Source organism: Diplotaxodon limnothrissa, linkage group LG17, assembly GCF_057381915.1.
Source record: "Diplotaxodon limnothrissa isolate DT_005_m linkage group LG17, D_limnothrissa_male_GT1.1, whole genome shotgun sequence".
Taxonomy (NCBI): Eukaryota; Metazoa; Chordata; class Actinopteri; order Cichliformes; family Cichlidae; genus Diplotaxodon; species Diplotaxodon limnothrissa.
This window is the reverse complement of record NC_140612.1, coordinates 31,744,496-31,760,671: the sequence shown is the minus strand read 5'-3', so window position 1 is coordinate 31,760,671 and position 16,176 is coordinate 31,744,496. Positions and strand designations below refer to the sequence as shown.

Here is a 16,176-nt window from a genome sequence, read left to right as displayed (position 1 = left end):
AACAGACGGAGAGAAACTCAACTCACTACCTCTTGTAACCAGATGTTATTTCATTGTCTGCTGTCTGCAGCAAGCTGCTTCAGTAGCTCCAGTTGCTCCTCTGCCTTTGCATTTACTTCCCCTCCCAAACAAAAGATTCGAACACCACCGGCTCTTCTTGCAGCCAGAGCTGTGTGCTGAGATGACCCTGTTGCTCGCATCCTCTCACTGACATCACATTGAGCCAAGAGCCTAAAACAGAATATTTAGAGCAGCCTCAGATGCTCCTCTCAACATTTCCCAAAAAGCATCTATCATGTTAACAGTAGCGTATATTATATAAGAAAAGACAAATAAGGATCACATTTCCACTTTTAAAAAGTTTGGCAGGAAATTCTGTTAATTGGTTCTTTTCTAGAAATTAAAAAAGGCTCTTTGTATGATTTGTGCGTCACTGGCAGGAAGATGTGTTGGGTATGCTTTATGGCTTAGCTTCTTATAGCTTGACAAATTGTGTTGCTGACATGCTTCGTTGTCCTTCTCATCCTGGAACATTCCTTGCCTCCAATCAGCCTTATTAAACTAAAATCTAGCTTTCTCTCCATCCCTCTCCCCTTCTTCTTCTTCTGTCAGGCTTAATAGCATTACGTCCCCCGTCAGTCCTAACTTTGTTTGGCCCTGGAATCTCAGAGTGTGTGTGTGTGTGTGTGTGTGTGTGTGTGTGCGTGATGGGGAGAAGGAGAGAGATAGGGTTGTTATGTAATGGTGAACTGGTGGGGTAGCAGGAGAGAAACATGCCAAGAAACAAAAGAAAGGAGGAAAGGAAGCTGGGAGAGCAGAAAGAAGTGGTCATTTGCTGGTTTGTGTGTTAGTCAAACAGAGTAGCCTAAAACTCTTTGTTTTTCCAAACGCATCAGTCAGTCACATTTCTTTGACTACTTTCTTGGTAAGTGATAAAAAAAAAGTTTTGTTCTTTCTCTCTGATCTTCTTCCTGCTGTTCTGAATGTGTTTTTCTTGCTTCTGTGCAGTTTGAGATTTGCTCGACTGATTGTTTTACCAGCCAGTTGCATATTTTTAATAACTGCTTTTCAGATGGGCACCTAGGAGATGCAAGACTGAACATGCAAGACTTTCTTGTCTGTGGTTGCTTCAGTCTGTTTTGTTTCTCTGTAGTATAAAATGGATTTGAACAAAAGTCCAGCTCATTAGGATGCTTTCTGCTATGCCGTGTGGCTTAAACTAGATGGGATTTCAGGCGTCCCTTGTTCCTGCTGCAGTTACTTCCAAGTGCTGAAAAATCTCTTACTCTGTAAAACCTGTGTCCTGTCACGCTAACATCTATTTTCCACTGTTTGTGTCTTGTGTATTTTTTTCTTTTAATCTTTTTTGAACTCTGTTCTTTTTTTCAAATAATTTGGGAGTCATTCCCAGTGTTTGCTAGGCCTTGGAGGGGGCTGCCCTTTGGGTTCCTGCTGATTTGTTCTGTTGATGTGCTCTTAATTGGCTCTGAAAGGCTCCACTTCATTATTTATACCTGATGGGACAACTGGATTTATGTGGAATTTAACCCTGGGTCAAACTATTACTCAATCTCACAGTTCAGAACCTCTTGTCTGTCAGCTGTTTAAACCCTAACCCTCAATTGAGTATAAGTAGTGCAGGGCTGATAATGCAGTAATACTTTGATCATTCACCAAAATGCACAGAGACAACACAATAGCGCTTTCTCAGCCCAATTTAAACTATTCACATTGATCCGAACGCTTCCTTCAGTGTTCAGTTAAGTTGAGATCTGATGACTTTAAATGTCACAGCATAATTTTCTCCCCAAACCATTCAGTGGTGCCTCATTACCTTTGGATGGAGACATTAAAGACACCCCTCCCATCAGGATTGAAATTTTTCATCATAAGCTAAAAACAACCGTGTGATTTGTAGTGACTGCTTACTTAATTGCTAAAGACGTGCAAGGGAAAGAAGTGGTTGGAGATGTGGCACAACCAAAATAATTGTGACCTTGTGTAATAAGCCTTTGAAATGATGAGCTTTGAAGACAGGGACCAGTTCTGGAACCACTCGCAGTCAGTCTGCAACCAGTCCGCTATCAGTTTGTGATTGAATGTGGTCAATTTTCAGTTACATGCAGCCTGTTTCTGATAATACTGCATTTATTTATCTGTTGAGCTTTGCATAAACAGAAATTCACATTAACTACTTGGATTCAGAGTCCTTCCTGAACAGAAATTCCAATAGAAAAAGTGACAAAGTTGTGCACGACAGGGATTTAACTGCAAAATGACACAGGCGCTTGGCAGCCTTGCTTTTGTATAGGAATGAAACCACAATACAACCTTGAGCTGAGCTGAGTGCCCTGTTCCAAAGAAACACATCAAAGATGAGTTGTGCTCATCGGCACAGATTTACTCAGACTGATTGCAATGTGTATGTATTCTGTTTGTGTTTATAAGTTCAACAGCACTTATTTGCAAACCTTCAACAATCTGTCTGAGATTGATTGCAGAGACCTGTGCAACTGAATTTCAGTCAAAAGTGAGGGTGTTACAGAGCTGCCAGATCACCTCAATATGGGGATCTGGTGTTTAGGTTTTGCATTTAATTGTCATTCTGTATCTAAAATGAATAAATATGCCAACTTTATGGTAAATCTCATCTATTTAAGGAAAGAGTTTAAAGGTGCCTACTACACATGTAACCTTAGCATTCTTAGGAACTGAGACGTAACAAACAGGGTAGGACATTGGTATTTCATGGATCTAGCTATATGATTATAACATCTTTTGAATTGATTTTACATTGATCACCGTGTCATTATATGCTTTGGTTGGTAAGTATATATATATATATGTAAGTAGCAACAGATATCATGTTGAGAAGTGGTCACTCTAAATTTCTGGCACAGTCAGAATTTTTCCAGTCAGGCTGTTTAATGGAAAAATTGTTCTAGTAACCAGTTTTGAACTGCTTGCAGGAGCCACTGCCAAAGATATAGTCACACTGGTCATGATTTGTCTGGGACAGCCTAAAATCACACAATGCTCTTTTTATCCTTTATGTGTGTGCTTGTTTGACTTCTCTGAAAGGTTCCTTCCCTTCACTGCTCTTCTATTTTCGCTTTGCAGGGAGTGAAGCCTGCCAGCTTTGACAAGGTAGCCATTCCCGAGGTGAAAGAAATTATCGACTGCTGCATCAGAACTAACAAGGATGAGAGGTGAGTCACAGACAAAAACCATTGATGCTAAATGTGTATCAGGGCTTGGTGTGATTTCTTGGGCTGTGGATGTTTGCATGTTTGCAAACTCAACAATTAAAATGGCCTTATTTAATCGATTCCATTGTTATTTAGTCTCTTCATGGGTAGACAGATTGATCCGTTAAACCTCCTCTAAAAAAAAAAAGGTTACGTTTTTTTAAAAACTCATGCCTTCTTGGTTAGAAATTAAGAAGTGCTCTGTTTTCTCTCCACGTGCTGTTTGCCTGCCAACACTTTTACCACAGTCTCTCGTCTTCTGCTTCACAAGCTTAACCAAAGCAACTTTACCCCTCACTCTCATACTCGATCTTCTTTTTTTTCTCCAAATCTTCTTTCTCCAAATTATCCAGATTCAGTTACTGTATCTTTTTCATATTTTTCTTGGAAACCAATAACCATTTTTAGCATTGCTGATGTTTTTTTAAACTACTTTTCTTTTCCCAAGAAACATTTGGAGGCTCCAAAAGTGATTGCACAATTTTCAAAGCTATCTAAGGACAACATGTCGTCAGCATGTTACGATTCCCAGAAGATTATTCAAATATCTTGTCTTTCCTCTTAGCTCATGAGTTAGGGATCAGCTCACAAGGGATTGCAGGTCTTGAATAAATTGATATCAAGTGGTATCTAGAAATAATTCCAGTTCACTCTCATTTATGGTATAACTTTCCTGTTGAATCTCCAGTGAATATATTGTACTGAGCTTGATCCATCTCGCCTTGTTTCTCTAGGTATGCCATAAAGATCCTGTTGAACCATGCCTTCTTCCAGGAGGAAACAGGGGTCAGGGTTGAACTGGCAGAAGAGGACGATGGAGAAATGATCGCTATTAAACTGTGGCTCAGGATAGAAGACGTGAAGAAGCTCAAAGGTAAGGCATGATTTTATCATTATTGATGATGCCATTATTCACATCACAGGACAAAATCTGACTCTATTTGTCATATGTGTTCAGATATATTAAACTGGTCAAAAACCAAAGCGCATGTTTTGTTGGGCAACCAGTAACAGTACATTAATACTATAGGTAATTGCCTGATTGGCAATTTTTAACATGTTTGCAGGAAAATACAAAGACAACGAAGCCATCGAGTTCTCCTTTGACCTGAACAAGGACGTCCCCGAAGATGTGGCCCAAGAAATGGTGAGTACAGTGAATAGGAACAAATCCATTTATTACTCTATTCATTGTGGAATAATGGATGTCAGAGGGAGAAAATGATGGATTTAGGAAGGACAGAGGAGATATATGGGAATGAGGAAAGAAATATATTGTAATGAGAGATGGAAATGGGACATTCATTCATATAGGAATGATGAATGGCGTTAAATGGAGTTGTGCCTTTTTTTTTTTGTGTCTCTGAGTGACTTCTCTTCAATCCCGCAGGTTGAGTCTGGCTATGTTGCTGAGGCTGACCATAAGACCATGGCCAAGGCCATCAAGGACCGCGTGTCTCTGATCCGGAGGAAGCGAGAGCAGAGGCAGCTGGTACGAGAGGAACAGGAGAAGAGGAAGCTGGAGGCAGAACAACAGCAGCAGCAACAGCAACAGCAACAACACGATACACACAAAGCTTCACACACACAGGTCTGTCGGACTGACGGGCATCGCATTAGTTTGGTGTCTAAGTTAAAAAGCACTTTAATAAGTCTATTGAACCAGCAGACTGATTTTGGTGCAGTTTAGTATTCTTTTTAAGGTTTGTAATGAAAACAATTACTTAGCCATCTACTGCACAAGCTCAAGAATTAGGACATGTAGGTAGATAGGTGTATCTACCAGGAGGCTGAGGGGTACCACTGGCAGCCGCAAGTGTTTTTTTTTTTTCTTTTCAAATGATTACAACCAACCAAAAGAGTCTCGAAGAGCAGTTCACAGTAAGGATTGGGACTTACTATCAAACATTTGAAGGTGGCACATCCTCCTACAAGAGCACACTGAGATCTGGTATGTTAGGTTTTTCACTTTTTAGTCAGTTACTTAAAGCCCTGTTTTTCCAACATGTAAGCATATCAGTCATGTCTATCCACTGCTTGCTCTTCCTATCATATGGTGGAGTCATTTTTTTACATTAGGGTCAGAGAAATAGGAGTTTTATTCTTATTTTGCTTCAGTTTGACCCTCTCCTGTGCATGCTTGTCTGCAGGCAGAGACCGAGGAGACCGAAGTGGAGCAGCACCAGCTTCTCTATCAGCAGGCGAGCATCTCACACACATGTAAGTACCCAGATAAGGAGGTCTAGTCTAAATAGTCGATTTCAACAATTGTTATATTTGCCCACCAAGGCCAGGAAGGTTTTCTAGCATCAAGTTTAAATGTATTCCTTCAAATCAGAAGCAGCCATTCTTGGCCCACTTTTCAAATTCGATACAGTATTTAGAGTCGGGCATTAGAAAAGTTTACTCCAGTAAAAAGTCTGTTTTTGTGTCCCTGTCAGCTGAAGGAGGCGTGGACAGTGGCCAGGGTTCCTCTGTTTTCTCCTCAGACTCCCCCCACCTGGGTCAGCTGACCATGTCGTACAGCTGCCCCCCTTCTAGCCAGCCTCCTTCCCAGCCCCAGACCCCCTATCCCCCCACCCCCTCCGCTACCCCACAGCAGCACCCGGGCTACGCCCAGCCGCTGCAGCCAATGGTAAGTGGAGCTTTCATTCAAATGAGTCACTACACGTGACAGTCATGCCACATCGGTGACGGTTAGAATGTTCTCGATGCTCACGGATGTGATTAAACATGACTCGTCAGTTTGCAGTGAGCGCTGCTTCATGTGTTGGAGTGGGAGTGAGTTGGAATGAATTTTGCGGTGTTTCGAAATGGTGTGGGGAATTTCAGCCGCCTGTATTTATAAAAATAAAAGAATGCAGTTAATTGGCTTTTACTTGAAGATGGTAACTTTATTACACTTCAGGAAGATAAATAACACAAGGCACTGATTTGACTTATTCTTCACTGAGGCATGCAGCCTTCAACATTTAACCCATTATGGCAGTTATAATATTTCAGCCACTTTAATCCATCAGTAAGGTCAAACATAGTCAGACGTATTATGTCTGTACTACCAGCGTAGTACCATATGTCATCATCTGTACCTTGGATGTCGGTGAGTACTCTCTTTATTCCAAAAAAAGCATCTCTCATTATCAGACAGTTACCACCTTTCTTCTCTGTCTTTAAACCCTGCTTTCCTGTCCTTGTGTCTCTATATATTTTTTCCTTTACAGTTATAAATTTCATTTTTGCGGTCATTCTGTTATTTCTTTCTGTTTGGTGTATTTCATTTGTTTTATTCATTCATAGTCGGGCACATCTGTTTGGACACACGTCAAACAGGAACATGTTGAGATCACTCGCAGGTCATTATTTATTTACAATGCATTAGATATTTTTTCTCAAGGACCTGACATAGTTTTATGCGCTTTCTCTTAGTGGCCAAGATTTAGATCTAGGTTGACTTATTTATATCTGGAGCGTATGAATCACATTTCTTGTTAAAAGTAGTGGTAATGGAGAGGTGAACGTTTTAATTTTAATTTTCGCCATTACACGCGATGACTTCTGGTTTCTATGCCCTCATCTGACTTCTAAATTACCAGCATCCACACAGACTGAGACTGCTGTTGTTCACCTAGATGTACACCGATTGACTATATAACTAAATAATGTCCTTTCAAGGCTTTCTTTGAACTGCAACTGAATTACTCAGGAAGCTTATTTTCTCATCAAAGCCAATTTTTGGAGGTGGTGAAATAGACAGACTGGCTTGTTTCTAACATCAAATGAGGTCCTAATGAGTTATTTTGAAAAATCATTCTTTGTTCTATTTGAAGTCTGACATATTTTTTTCTGTTTCTTTAATTTACAGTTTATTTTTGTGTCTTTGTGATATTTGTGAAACTGGACACTTTTAACGGTATGATAGATGACTTGCAAATGATTAGCTCCATTGAGAAACCTGTTGTTTATAAATCTGAAACATTTTCGCTCACAAAATAACTGTAATTGTTTTGTTGGGGGTTTTTTCGATGATGTAAAAACTGTAAAACTGTGGCTTTTATTTATGGTATGATTTGGTTTTTATTTTAAGTTTCGCTATAACTGCTGCGATCTGTGTTTAAGTACCTTTTCTCCTGCTTTTTTTTCCTTTTTGTGTTTGTTTTTCATGTTGGTCACTCCCTCTTCCATCAACCCTCCCTGGCCTGCAGCCTGTGTCGCACCACCGTCGATGTCGTAGCATGTCTGTTTGCGTTCCCCCTTCCTCCTACTCCTTTTCTCACGTTCCTCCGCCCCTGGTTGTTCCTCCAAAACAGCCCGCCACACCTCCAGACCTGTCCTCCTCGTCCCCTTACACCACTGCCTCATCATGCACACCTCTCACATCAGAGAGGGACACATTCACTAGGTGCCTCTCCAAGGCCCTGGAGACAGTCCTGCCCCTTCACTCTGCCTCGTCTCAGCCCAGGGCCAGGCAGCGGCGGGCCAGCCTACCTGCCCTGTTCTCAACCCCTGTAGGTTCTAAAGAGATAATTGGGCCATAGTGGTGGAACCAAAGAGGACGAGAGAGAAAAAGATGATGGACATGGGCCACATTGAGTCTGAAATGAAAGATTTATAAAAATGCAAAATTGCATTATTGAAAAGTTCCAAGTGATGCTGCATATGGAAACACAATATGACACCATGTACATATTACTAACTGATGCAGTTTGTTTCAGTGCTGATTATTTTTCTTGGTTACGATTTGAACATTTTTCTGGTTTAAGCAACCAGGATAAGAAATGTACATTTGCACTATTAAATATAGAAAATATAAAAGCTCATTGCTTCAGAGAAATTCAGTAAAAGTTAAAATGGTGAGTTAGAAGAACAACAGCTGGCATAAAGGATACTTTACATGAACTAGATGTAGTATGCTTAGATTAGCGCTACTTAAGTTCTCAAACTTCCTGTAAGGGTTAGTGTAGCAAGCCTGTTACACAAAAATACGTGTATTACGTGCTCACTTTTTTTTCCATTTAGATTTTCAGACTCTTTTGTGAGTCTTTGATTCTAGACATACGTCTCTATAAAACTCTCTCGGCCTCCACTGGCCACCGCATAGTCCTATTAAATACGCAGTGATTGCACTTTACTTTAACCCTGCTCTGTAGTCAAATGCTCTAATAAAATGTGCATCCTGAATCAGGAAAACTGGTTACTTTACAGCAATTTGGTATAAAAACAATGCAGGATGTTCCCATAACATGCAGAGACAGCGAAGATGTGACGTAGGTCAGCGGTCCCCAACCTTTTTTCCGCCACGGACTGGTTCAATGTCAGACAATATTTTCACAGACCGGCCTTTAAGGTGTCACGGATAAATACAACAAAATTAAATGATACGACCAAGACAAAAACTGTGGTATTTTGTAAATGTAATAATAAACGCATATTCGCCGTGTAATTTTGTAACTTTATTAGCAGCGTCCTCCTTAAATGCACCAACAGCATTGAGAGTTGGCGCATTTCAGGAGGAGATTTTCCTCTCTGCCCCTGAATGCTCTCTGGTCACAATGGTAACGCGTAAACATTTCTTTCAAAATAAGACGCACAACTACAACACGGGAAAAGACCTAGGGAAACAGAGTTAACAATAAAAGCCCTGAAAACCATAAATTTCACACCCGAGCCTCAGCTCTCGCGGCCCGAGGCTTGGGGACCGCTGACGTAGGTGATGGTTGAAGAATCTGTGAGAAGATATTTGCACTTTCTGGAAAGTGTTGCAGTCTACCTTTCCTTGCAAGCGGCAGCTGGCTGCTTAAAAGGTCAACATTTTGCAGAGATATGTTTGAAATAAAACACAATTTTCCTGATTGCAGATGCATTAGGATAATGTCAACCTTTGAGACAACCTTTCCTCTCTTTGCATTTTATAACTCACTTTCTCTCCACCTGTGATGGTGTATATCTGTCCTTTTCTGTCTTGTCTTGTGTCTTTGTGCTGTAGCTGTGTGTGATTTCATCTGTCTATTGTAACCAGTTTCCCATCTCTTCATTACCAGTTTGGTTCACTTTGTTAAACAGCTTTTAACCACATAATTTTCCTTTAAGTGTAGAAGGTGACTACCCCCATCCCCCTTTTTATTTTGGGGTGTTCTTTGAAATTATGCTCTTTTTCTCCATTTCATTGGGCCTTTACTGTGGTTCTGTGTCATTCTCTCTGAGTGTCATTCTTAAATCCATTGTATCTCACTGTCACAGCAGCATTCAATGCCACACCCTTTCAGCGGAGGACCAAGCACAGGAGGGGGAGCAGGAGGGAACGTCCCTCTTCCAACTCTCCCAGACCCCCCGACTATTTTCTTCCCCTCTATCCCTGAGCGTCCCATTTCCTTCTCACCTCCTCCTACTGGGCCTCCAAAGGCCTACAACACTCAGAGACGCAAGAGCACTTCCATTCTCGAGGCGCATACCCGACACTTTCAGCCTGCTTACCCTCGTTACGGGAGCAGCCTCCACCCTTTTTCTGGCATGGAGGGTGTTGAGGCTCCTTCTCTCTTCATGGTTAATCCTGGTTTTGCAGCAGCTGCTCAAAGACTTGGTGTTGGGGAACCCCTCCATCTCCCAGGACAATCTGATCCAAGTTTTTATGGGTTCAAAGACATGAGAGCAGAGCACGAGGAAGCAGTGAGGAGACTCAATCTAAATCAAGCAGCCTTATTGGACCATTATGAAGCAATGGCATATGGAGGCTACCCAATGACTGCACACCAGCTTTTCCATCAGCAGAGGCAGGCAGCAGCTGCAGCTGCTGGTTTGGGTTTTGATCCTGGTCCTCCATCTCAAGCAGGGTTCTTACATCCTCATATCCTGCAAAGAATGAGTGCACACAGTCCAATACCGCCACCCTTACCCCCCATGAGTGCATCCACGGTTGGCTCTATGTCTTCTTCATCATCCGAGGGATGCTATGCTCCACAGCATGCTTCCTCATCCTCCTTTCCTATTTCTGCACCTCCAGTAATGGCCGACGCCCCGCCACCTACCGGAAGTGTTTTTGAGTTTCATTTAGCTGCAGCCGCTGCAGCTGCAGCCGCTGCTGGAGATCCAAGCCTCCTGGCATCCAGACTTTACCGGGCCAGACGGAGTTCTATGGACCTCCCTCTAGAGGACAGCCCTGGGACGGGATCCAGTGGCTCCGGCACATATAGTCGTCTGCAGCCAGTGACAGAAGAGCTGTACTCTTACGTGAGTCCGGAGCTCCCTTTACCTCCGGGAAGTCTCCTCCTTCACCACGCAGGTTTGACTGTAAAAGACAGAAGTCCCGATCCTTCCAGCGACTCTCTGACCTCCTCTGATGCAGGAGAGTTCCAGTCACCACCTCCGCCACCTCTTCCTCCTTCCTTCGAGTCCTCAGCTGCTCAGTCCATCCCTCGCTCGTCCTCCACTGCGCCTTACGATTCACCAGGGGGAGTTCTTCACGCAGATCCCCAGGGGCATCCGCCTTCAGTGCAGAACTTTCTGCCCACCACACCATCGTCCGAGCTCCCGCTTGGGGGGTCGTCATCAAATCAGCTGGAGTCTCTGATCCAGAGCTCCTGGGCCCGGCACGGGGGAATGGTGCCAGCTCAACCTGATATGACATACCACGAGTCACTGCTGGCCATGCAGGCCGCTAACCCCCCTCTGGTACAATGTTTAGAACTAGAAACCACACCTAGACCTCTGGGTCAGTTACTAGTTTAGATTTTGAAATTTATACCAAAATTTTACATAGAATGTTTTGATTGATGGTTAAACTGTAATTCCTAAATTATGGTATTTTCTGCTTTTGATTATAAATTATTAACAGCTCACAGATTGGCAGTTTTTTTTTATATATTATCCTTCTAACAGTCTTGTTCTTGGACCCCGTAGCCAGTAAATAATTGGAACAATGTTGTGCAATCTAGCAAAAGAAATTGAATTTTATTGGTAATCTGACCCAGAGTCTGTTACACCAATCCCTGTTGTTTTTTTTCCTCCATATTTTATTTATGGTATTTTTTTTTTTTCTTTATGTCATCATGTAGTCTTTGTGATTTAATCCCCCCTTTTCTGTCGTGCAAGCACCACAGAGAGTCTGCCTTCGTAGTTTCTTCATTCTTCAACAGCATTAAAGGAAAAGGGGTGATTCTTTCAAATATTTTGGTTAAAAACATGAAACCAGAACCATTTAATTTTAAGTTTAACATTCGAGGCATTATTTTTAGTAAATGGATAATTACGTTGAAAGTAAGACTCTTTGGGACACTCTGTGGTGTAAAAGCTTTATGAGCCGAGTCTAAGCTCCCTTCTTCTCTGTGTTTATGTTGTGAATTTTTGGTGTTATCAGTAAGTAATATTTTGTCTGTATGTTCATATATGAAAGTATATGAGAAATGTGTGTTTGTGCTGGTATACTGTGTCTACAGTATACTTGAATTTTAGCCCATACAAATCCAAAGTCAGTTTGATCTGGAGTTTAAAGGTTAATGGTTAAGATGAATAATCTAGATGTACATTTTAAAAAAGGCATCTTTAAGACGTCGACGTGCGCACATTTGATATCATTTTATGACATTTAACGCAACGTCTGAATTCACATAAAGCTGTAAGACTTTGCTGATTTGTATGCTTAAACACACAGAAACATACAACAAAACTAAAGGAGGCTTAGACAAAATAGCAATGTAACCATGCAGAGAGACGTTCATCTGTGTGTTTCACAATTTGTGTTGTAAATGCTAAAGAGCTTGGCTTCGAGCCAGTTCTTTAATTTAACATATTATGTTATCATTTCCTGCCCACAATGAAAATCAACTTCCTACACAGGGTTCAAAGGTCACAGCTGAAATTCTTTAAACCCTTAGAACGCTGACATTCTTGTTTACTTTCTTTCCTTTATTCATTTTCCTTTTCATCGTCCATCAGTAGCTCTTTTTTTCCATCTCATTTATATTAAGTTCTTGATCTTTTTAGCAACGTTATTTACTAAATATTGCGTATGTGCAACCTCTTATGTGTTTGTGTTACTCCCTGTAATGTTAGAGAAAGCTAGGTAGTCGTACGTCTGGTGCAACGTACCGTACTTGCGTAAGCTTTCCCCATATTTTCTCAGGATGAGCTTCACGACAAGTATACAGTTGCTTCCGGCCTTCTAAGGGTTCAGTCATCAGTGGATTGGTTGTAGTCATCTCTGTGCTACTGTAGAGTATTTGAAGAATTCGTTAAGTGAACACAGGAGCCTGTCAGGGTGATGACCATCATGAAATTCAAAGGATTGAAAATCAAATATACAATTGAAATGATAAGTTGACTCAAAAGAAAGCCTGCATCATTTCAAGTGAATCAGACTTTCTGTCAGAGTCAGAGGTAGGGCCATGAACAGGACATGTGGTGTTAGGATGAAATCTGAAAAAGCAGCAAGTGTTTTAAAACATCTTAGTTAATTCATAGAGAGTATTCCAATTTTTACTCTGTGCTCTGTTGGCTATATAACACCTTTTTATCATCACTGTTAATGACTTAGGTCCTGACCTGCATGTTAAATAAATCCTACTTACACCCTGCCTAACCCCAGTGCCGTGCCCATACTGTTGTACATGCTATACTACAAGCTGCGTATATGCATACATTAGATATCAGTGTGCATATATCTGTCGTCGGATTAGAGTATACGTGTCTGTTTGCATGTGTGCATACACAAGAGGAAGATCTAGATTAAAAATGATTGCTAGAGAAGAGCAGAACTGCCTTGTGTTTGTACTCATGCATACTGTTGGATCCAAAAGCTACAAACATGTTCTAATTGTCTTTTTCTCTCTTTTACTCTCTCTTGTCCATAATCTCTCTCAATTTCTCTCCTCCATCCTCCATTGTTTTGTCCTACGACGTTGCATCTGGTCCTGTCTTTCCATTTTTCTGTCTTTCTTTCTCTAAATCTGACTCTTAACAGCAGACTCAGGTGTCCTCCCCTCAGCCAACTTCAGGACCTGCTTTGGTCCCTGCCAGCACACAGCCACCACTTTCTGGGACTGCCCAACAGGTAGGCATTGGTTTTTAGCATTATTTTCAAGTCTCGGTGTTTTGGCCACCTACATATTAGTTATTGGGAGTTAGATTTGAACAGAAAGGTGGAAATTTATCACCTCAAGCTTTATTTGGAGCGGCAACCTGCAAAACTCTCAGGGCTTCAGTTAAGAGGCCCAGTTTAGTGAGGTCAGTTAGAGGAGGTGAAGCCTTGCTCACAGCTCTTTGTGTTGGCTCAAATGTAGCTCAAAGTGGACTACTCCCAACTACAGGAGTAATTTCAATGTGTTAATCAGTACGCTGTGGGGTCCAAAGAACTGAACTTTGATTGAGCAATAAATTATAGTCAATTATTTCATTTATATTATGACCCTTTATAATTTGGTCACATTTACATTTTTATTGTAACACTTATTTTGTCAGAATGCAGCCATATTATCTTTTGGCAGTTTGCTAAATTAACCATTTTGTTCGGTGTCAAACACATAAAGAGTATCTTTGTTTATGTAAATATCTACAGCAGGGGAGTCCAACTCCAGTCCTCGAGATCTACTGTCCTGCAGATTTTAGATGCATCCCTACTCCAACACAGCTGAATCAAATTGGATTACCTCTTCAGCATGCCATCAAGTTTGGCAAAGGCCTGGTAACAAGCCATTGATTTGATTCAGGTGTGTCGAGACACGGATGCATCTAGAAGCTGCAGGACAGTAGCTCTCGAGGACTGGAGTTGGACACCCCTGATCTACACTGTTTTCTCTCACCCACGTTTCTCTGTTTGTCCCTCTCCAGGTTGCCTCATCTAGCCAGAGTAGCACATCACTTCAAAGCCCCACACACACACCTCTGCCACAGTCACCTGCACAGGTACAGTTATAGTTGTATTTGTTAAATATATATCTATATGTGTTTTTAGCTAGGACTCTTTCTTTTCAAAGAGATTCTATTCTAGATTGAGTATTTAAATATACATTCATTTATATATTAACACTGTGTAACCTAACCCAATCCACTAAAGCAGCATTTCCATAAATGTAAATTTTAAGTTTTTATTTTTGTTGACATTTCTAGAAAGTTGATAGTTTAACTTTTTAACAGTAAAGTGATTGTGGGTTATTATGGCATACTGGATTGGCTTAGATTGAAGTGTTCCTAATTGTACATGTGGGTGGTGATAGGTCTTTTTAAAGGTGCCTGATGGCTCGTATATCTGCATTTATCTTTAGTTATTTACACACTTATGCATATAATGCAACTGCTCGCCCACATTTTAAATTCTAATCTGAAACAAATCTGCTAAACGCAATTCATTCACAATTCACACAATTCATAACAGTGTCTGTTATTTCACCTCAGGGCTAGAGTAAAAGTTGCCATTAGTATTTCCTCACTTCTGTACCCGAATACCCAGAGACAAATGCACATACGCATCTGTGGATATGTAGTTAGGCATTCCACCTGCTGTTTCTGAGTTATTTTGTCTTGTTGCATGTTCTGCTTTCTTCACTTTTCTTCTGTTTTTCTTTCCATTTTCTGGCTTGCTCGTGGGCATGCTGCCTGTGTTTACCACCGGGTTTGTTTTTACGTGTTTTTACGTATCCACTTGTATATCATTGTGTTTGTGTGGTACGCCGTGTGGTTGCGTGTTTAGTTTTGTGACTTAAGTCCATCTCCCAGTTTAGAGCACCTTTATCTTCTGTACCAAGTTGCTCAGCTAGCTCTGTCTCAGGTATCGTCGTAATTGACACTGTAGTTTGTTGTACTGTAAGTGGCTGTGCCTGTTTGTCTCTGTCCTCACGTGAAACTGTGATGTATTAACTGAATCCTTTGAACAGAACATAGACCTTTTGAGTAGAGCTGTGTATTCTCCTGACAGTGCATCTTTGTTTACCCCACATGCTCTCACTGACCACCTTAGTAAAAGCATGGACAACAAACACATGAGCACGGAAATGGAGATGGGCAGTATTTCCAGTAATAGTCCAGTATTTAGTTTGGTATTAAGGCTAAGTCAATATTTTGTTGGAAAAAGAGTGTTTTTTTTTTTCTTCTCTGTACTCCACTGCAGTGCGTTTTAAGTAAAGCAGTCGACACGTGATTGAAGTGCAGACTTTTAGCTTTGATTTAAGGGGTTTAACAACAATTTTGCATTAACTGTTTAGGAATTTTAGCTATTTTTATACACAAGCCCTGATTTTCAGATGCTCAAAAGTAATTGGACAAACGGACATAATTTTAAATATTAGAATTGATTGTCTTTGAAGTCGATGACCTTAACACTAGAGCCCATGGGCATCGTTTTAGTACAAGTTATATTGAGTTCATCTGTCCGAAGATTTTCTTTTCCACAACTGTGAAGACTCTTTGAGATGTTTTCTGCCAAAGTCCTCATCAGGCCTTCTTGTTCTTGAGGTGAAATCAGTGGTTTGCACCTGTCTGAAGCCTTTGTGTTTCCATTCATGAAGCAACCACCTGATTGTAGACCTGATACGTCCGGCACTTTGAGAGTGTTTTTTTTTTTTAAGGATCATAAACTCTGTCATCATGCACCTTCAGGCCTTTTGGTGTTGCTGAGGTCATCAGTGCATTTATTTTTTTACAGAATGCACAGGGTGGTAAAGTTTTGTCTCTCTGAAAGGTTTATTTGAGCTTTTGAGCCTCTACTAGTCTTTATTTCTTCCTTCATTTACACTGACATCTTTTTGGGATGCTGTATCCACTCCAGATATTATGTCTCCTTTATTTATCATGATAATGAAACAGGTCTCTCCTGGCCATGAAACTGTTTGTCAGTCCATCATCTGGTTATTTTTAGCCTCTGGACATCAGGGACGGTGTATAAAGTGGTTATAATTACTACACAACTAATACAGTATTTAACCCCTTGGATAAAGCAGAAAGT

The 16,176-nt window shown here is 41.0% G+C and overlaps 1 protein-coding gene across 1 annotated transcript in view; it reads left to right on the top strand.

Moving 5' to 3' along the window:
• The window catches only part of wnk1b (WNK lysine deficient protein kinase 1b), a 98,245-nt gene that overhangs the window by 58,150 nt on the left and 23,919 nt on the right, over positions 1 to 16,176 (top strand). The window contains exons 6-15 of the mRNA XM_085375867.1: positions 3,121 to 3,209; positions 3,983 to 4,122; positions 4,316 to 4,395; positions 4,639 to 4,839; positions 5,399 to 5,468; positions 5,690 to 5,883; positions 7,451 to 7,753; positions 9,486 to 10,913; positions 13,204 to 13,290; positions 14,067 to 14,141. Coding sequence (XP_085231993.1) covers positions 3,121 to 3,209; positions 3,983 to 4,122; positions 4,316 to 4,395; positions 4,639 to 4,839; positions 5,399 to 5,468; positions 5,690 to 5,883; positions 7,451 to 7,753; positions 9,486 to 10,913; positions 13,204 to 13,290; positions 14,067 to 14,141 — 2,667 coding nt within the window. The remainder of the gene's footprint in view (positions 1 to 3,120; positions 3,210 to 3,982; positions 4,123 to 4,315; positions 4,396 to 4,638; positions 4,840 to 5,398; positions 5,469 to 5,689; positions 5,884 to 7,450; positions 7,754 to 9,485; positions 10,914 to 13,203; positions 13,291 to 14,066; positions 14,142 to 16,176) is intronic.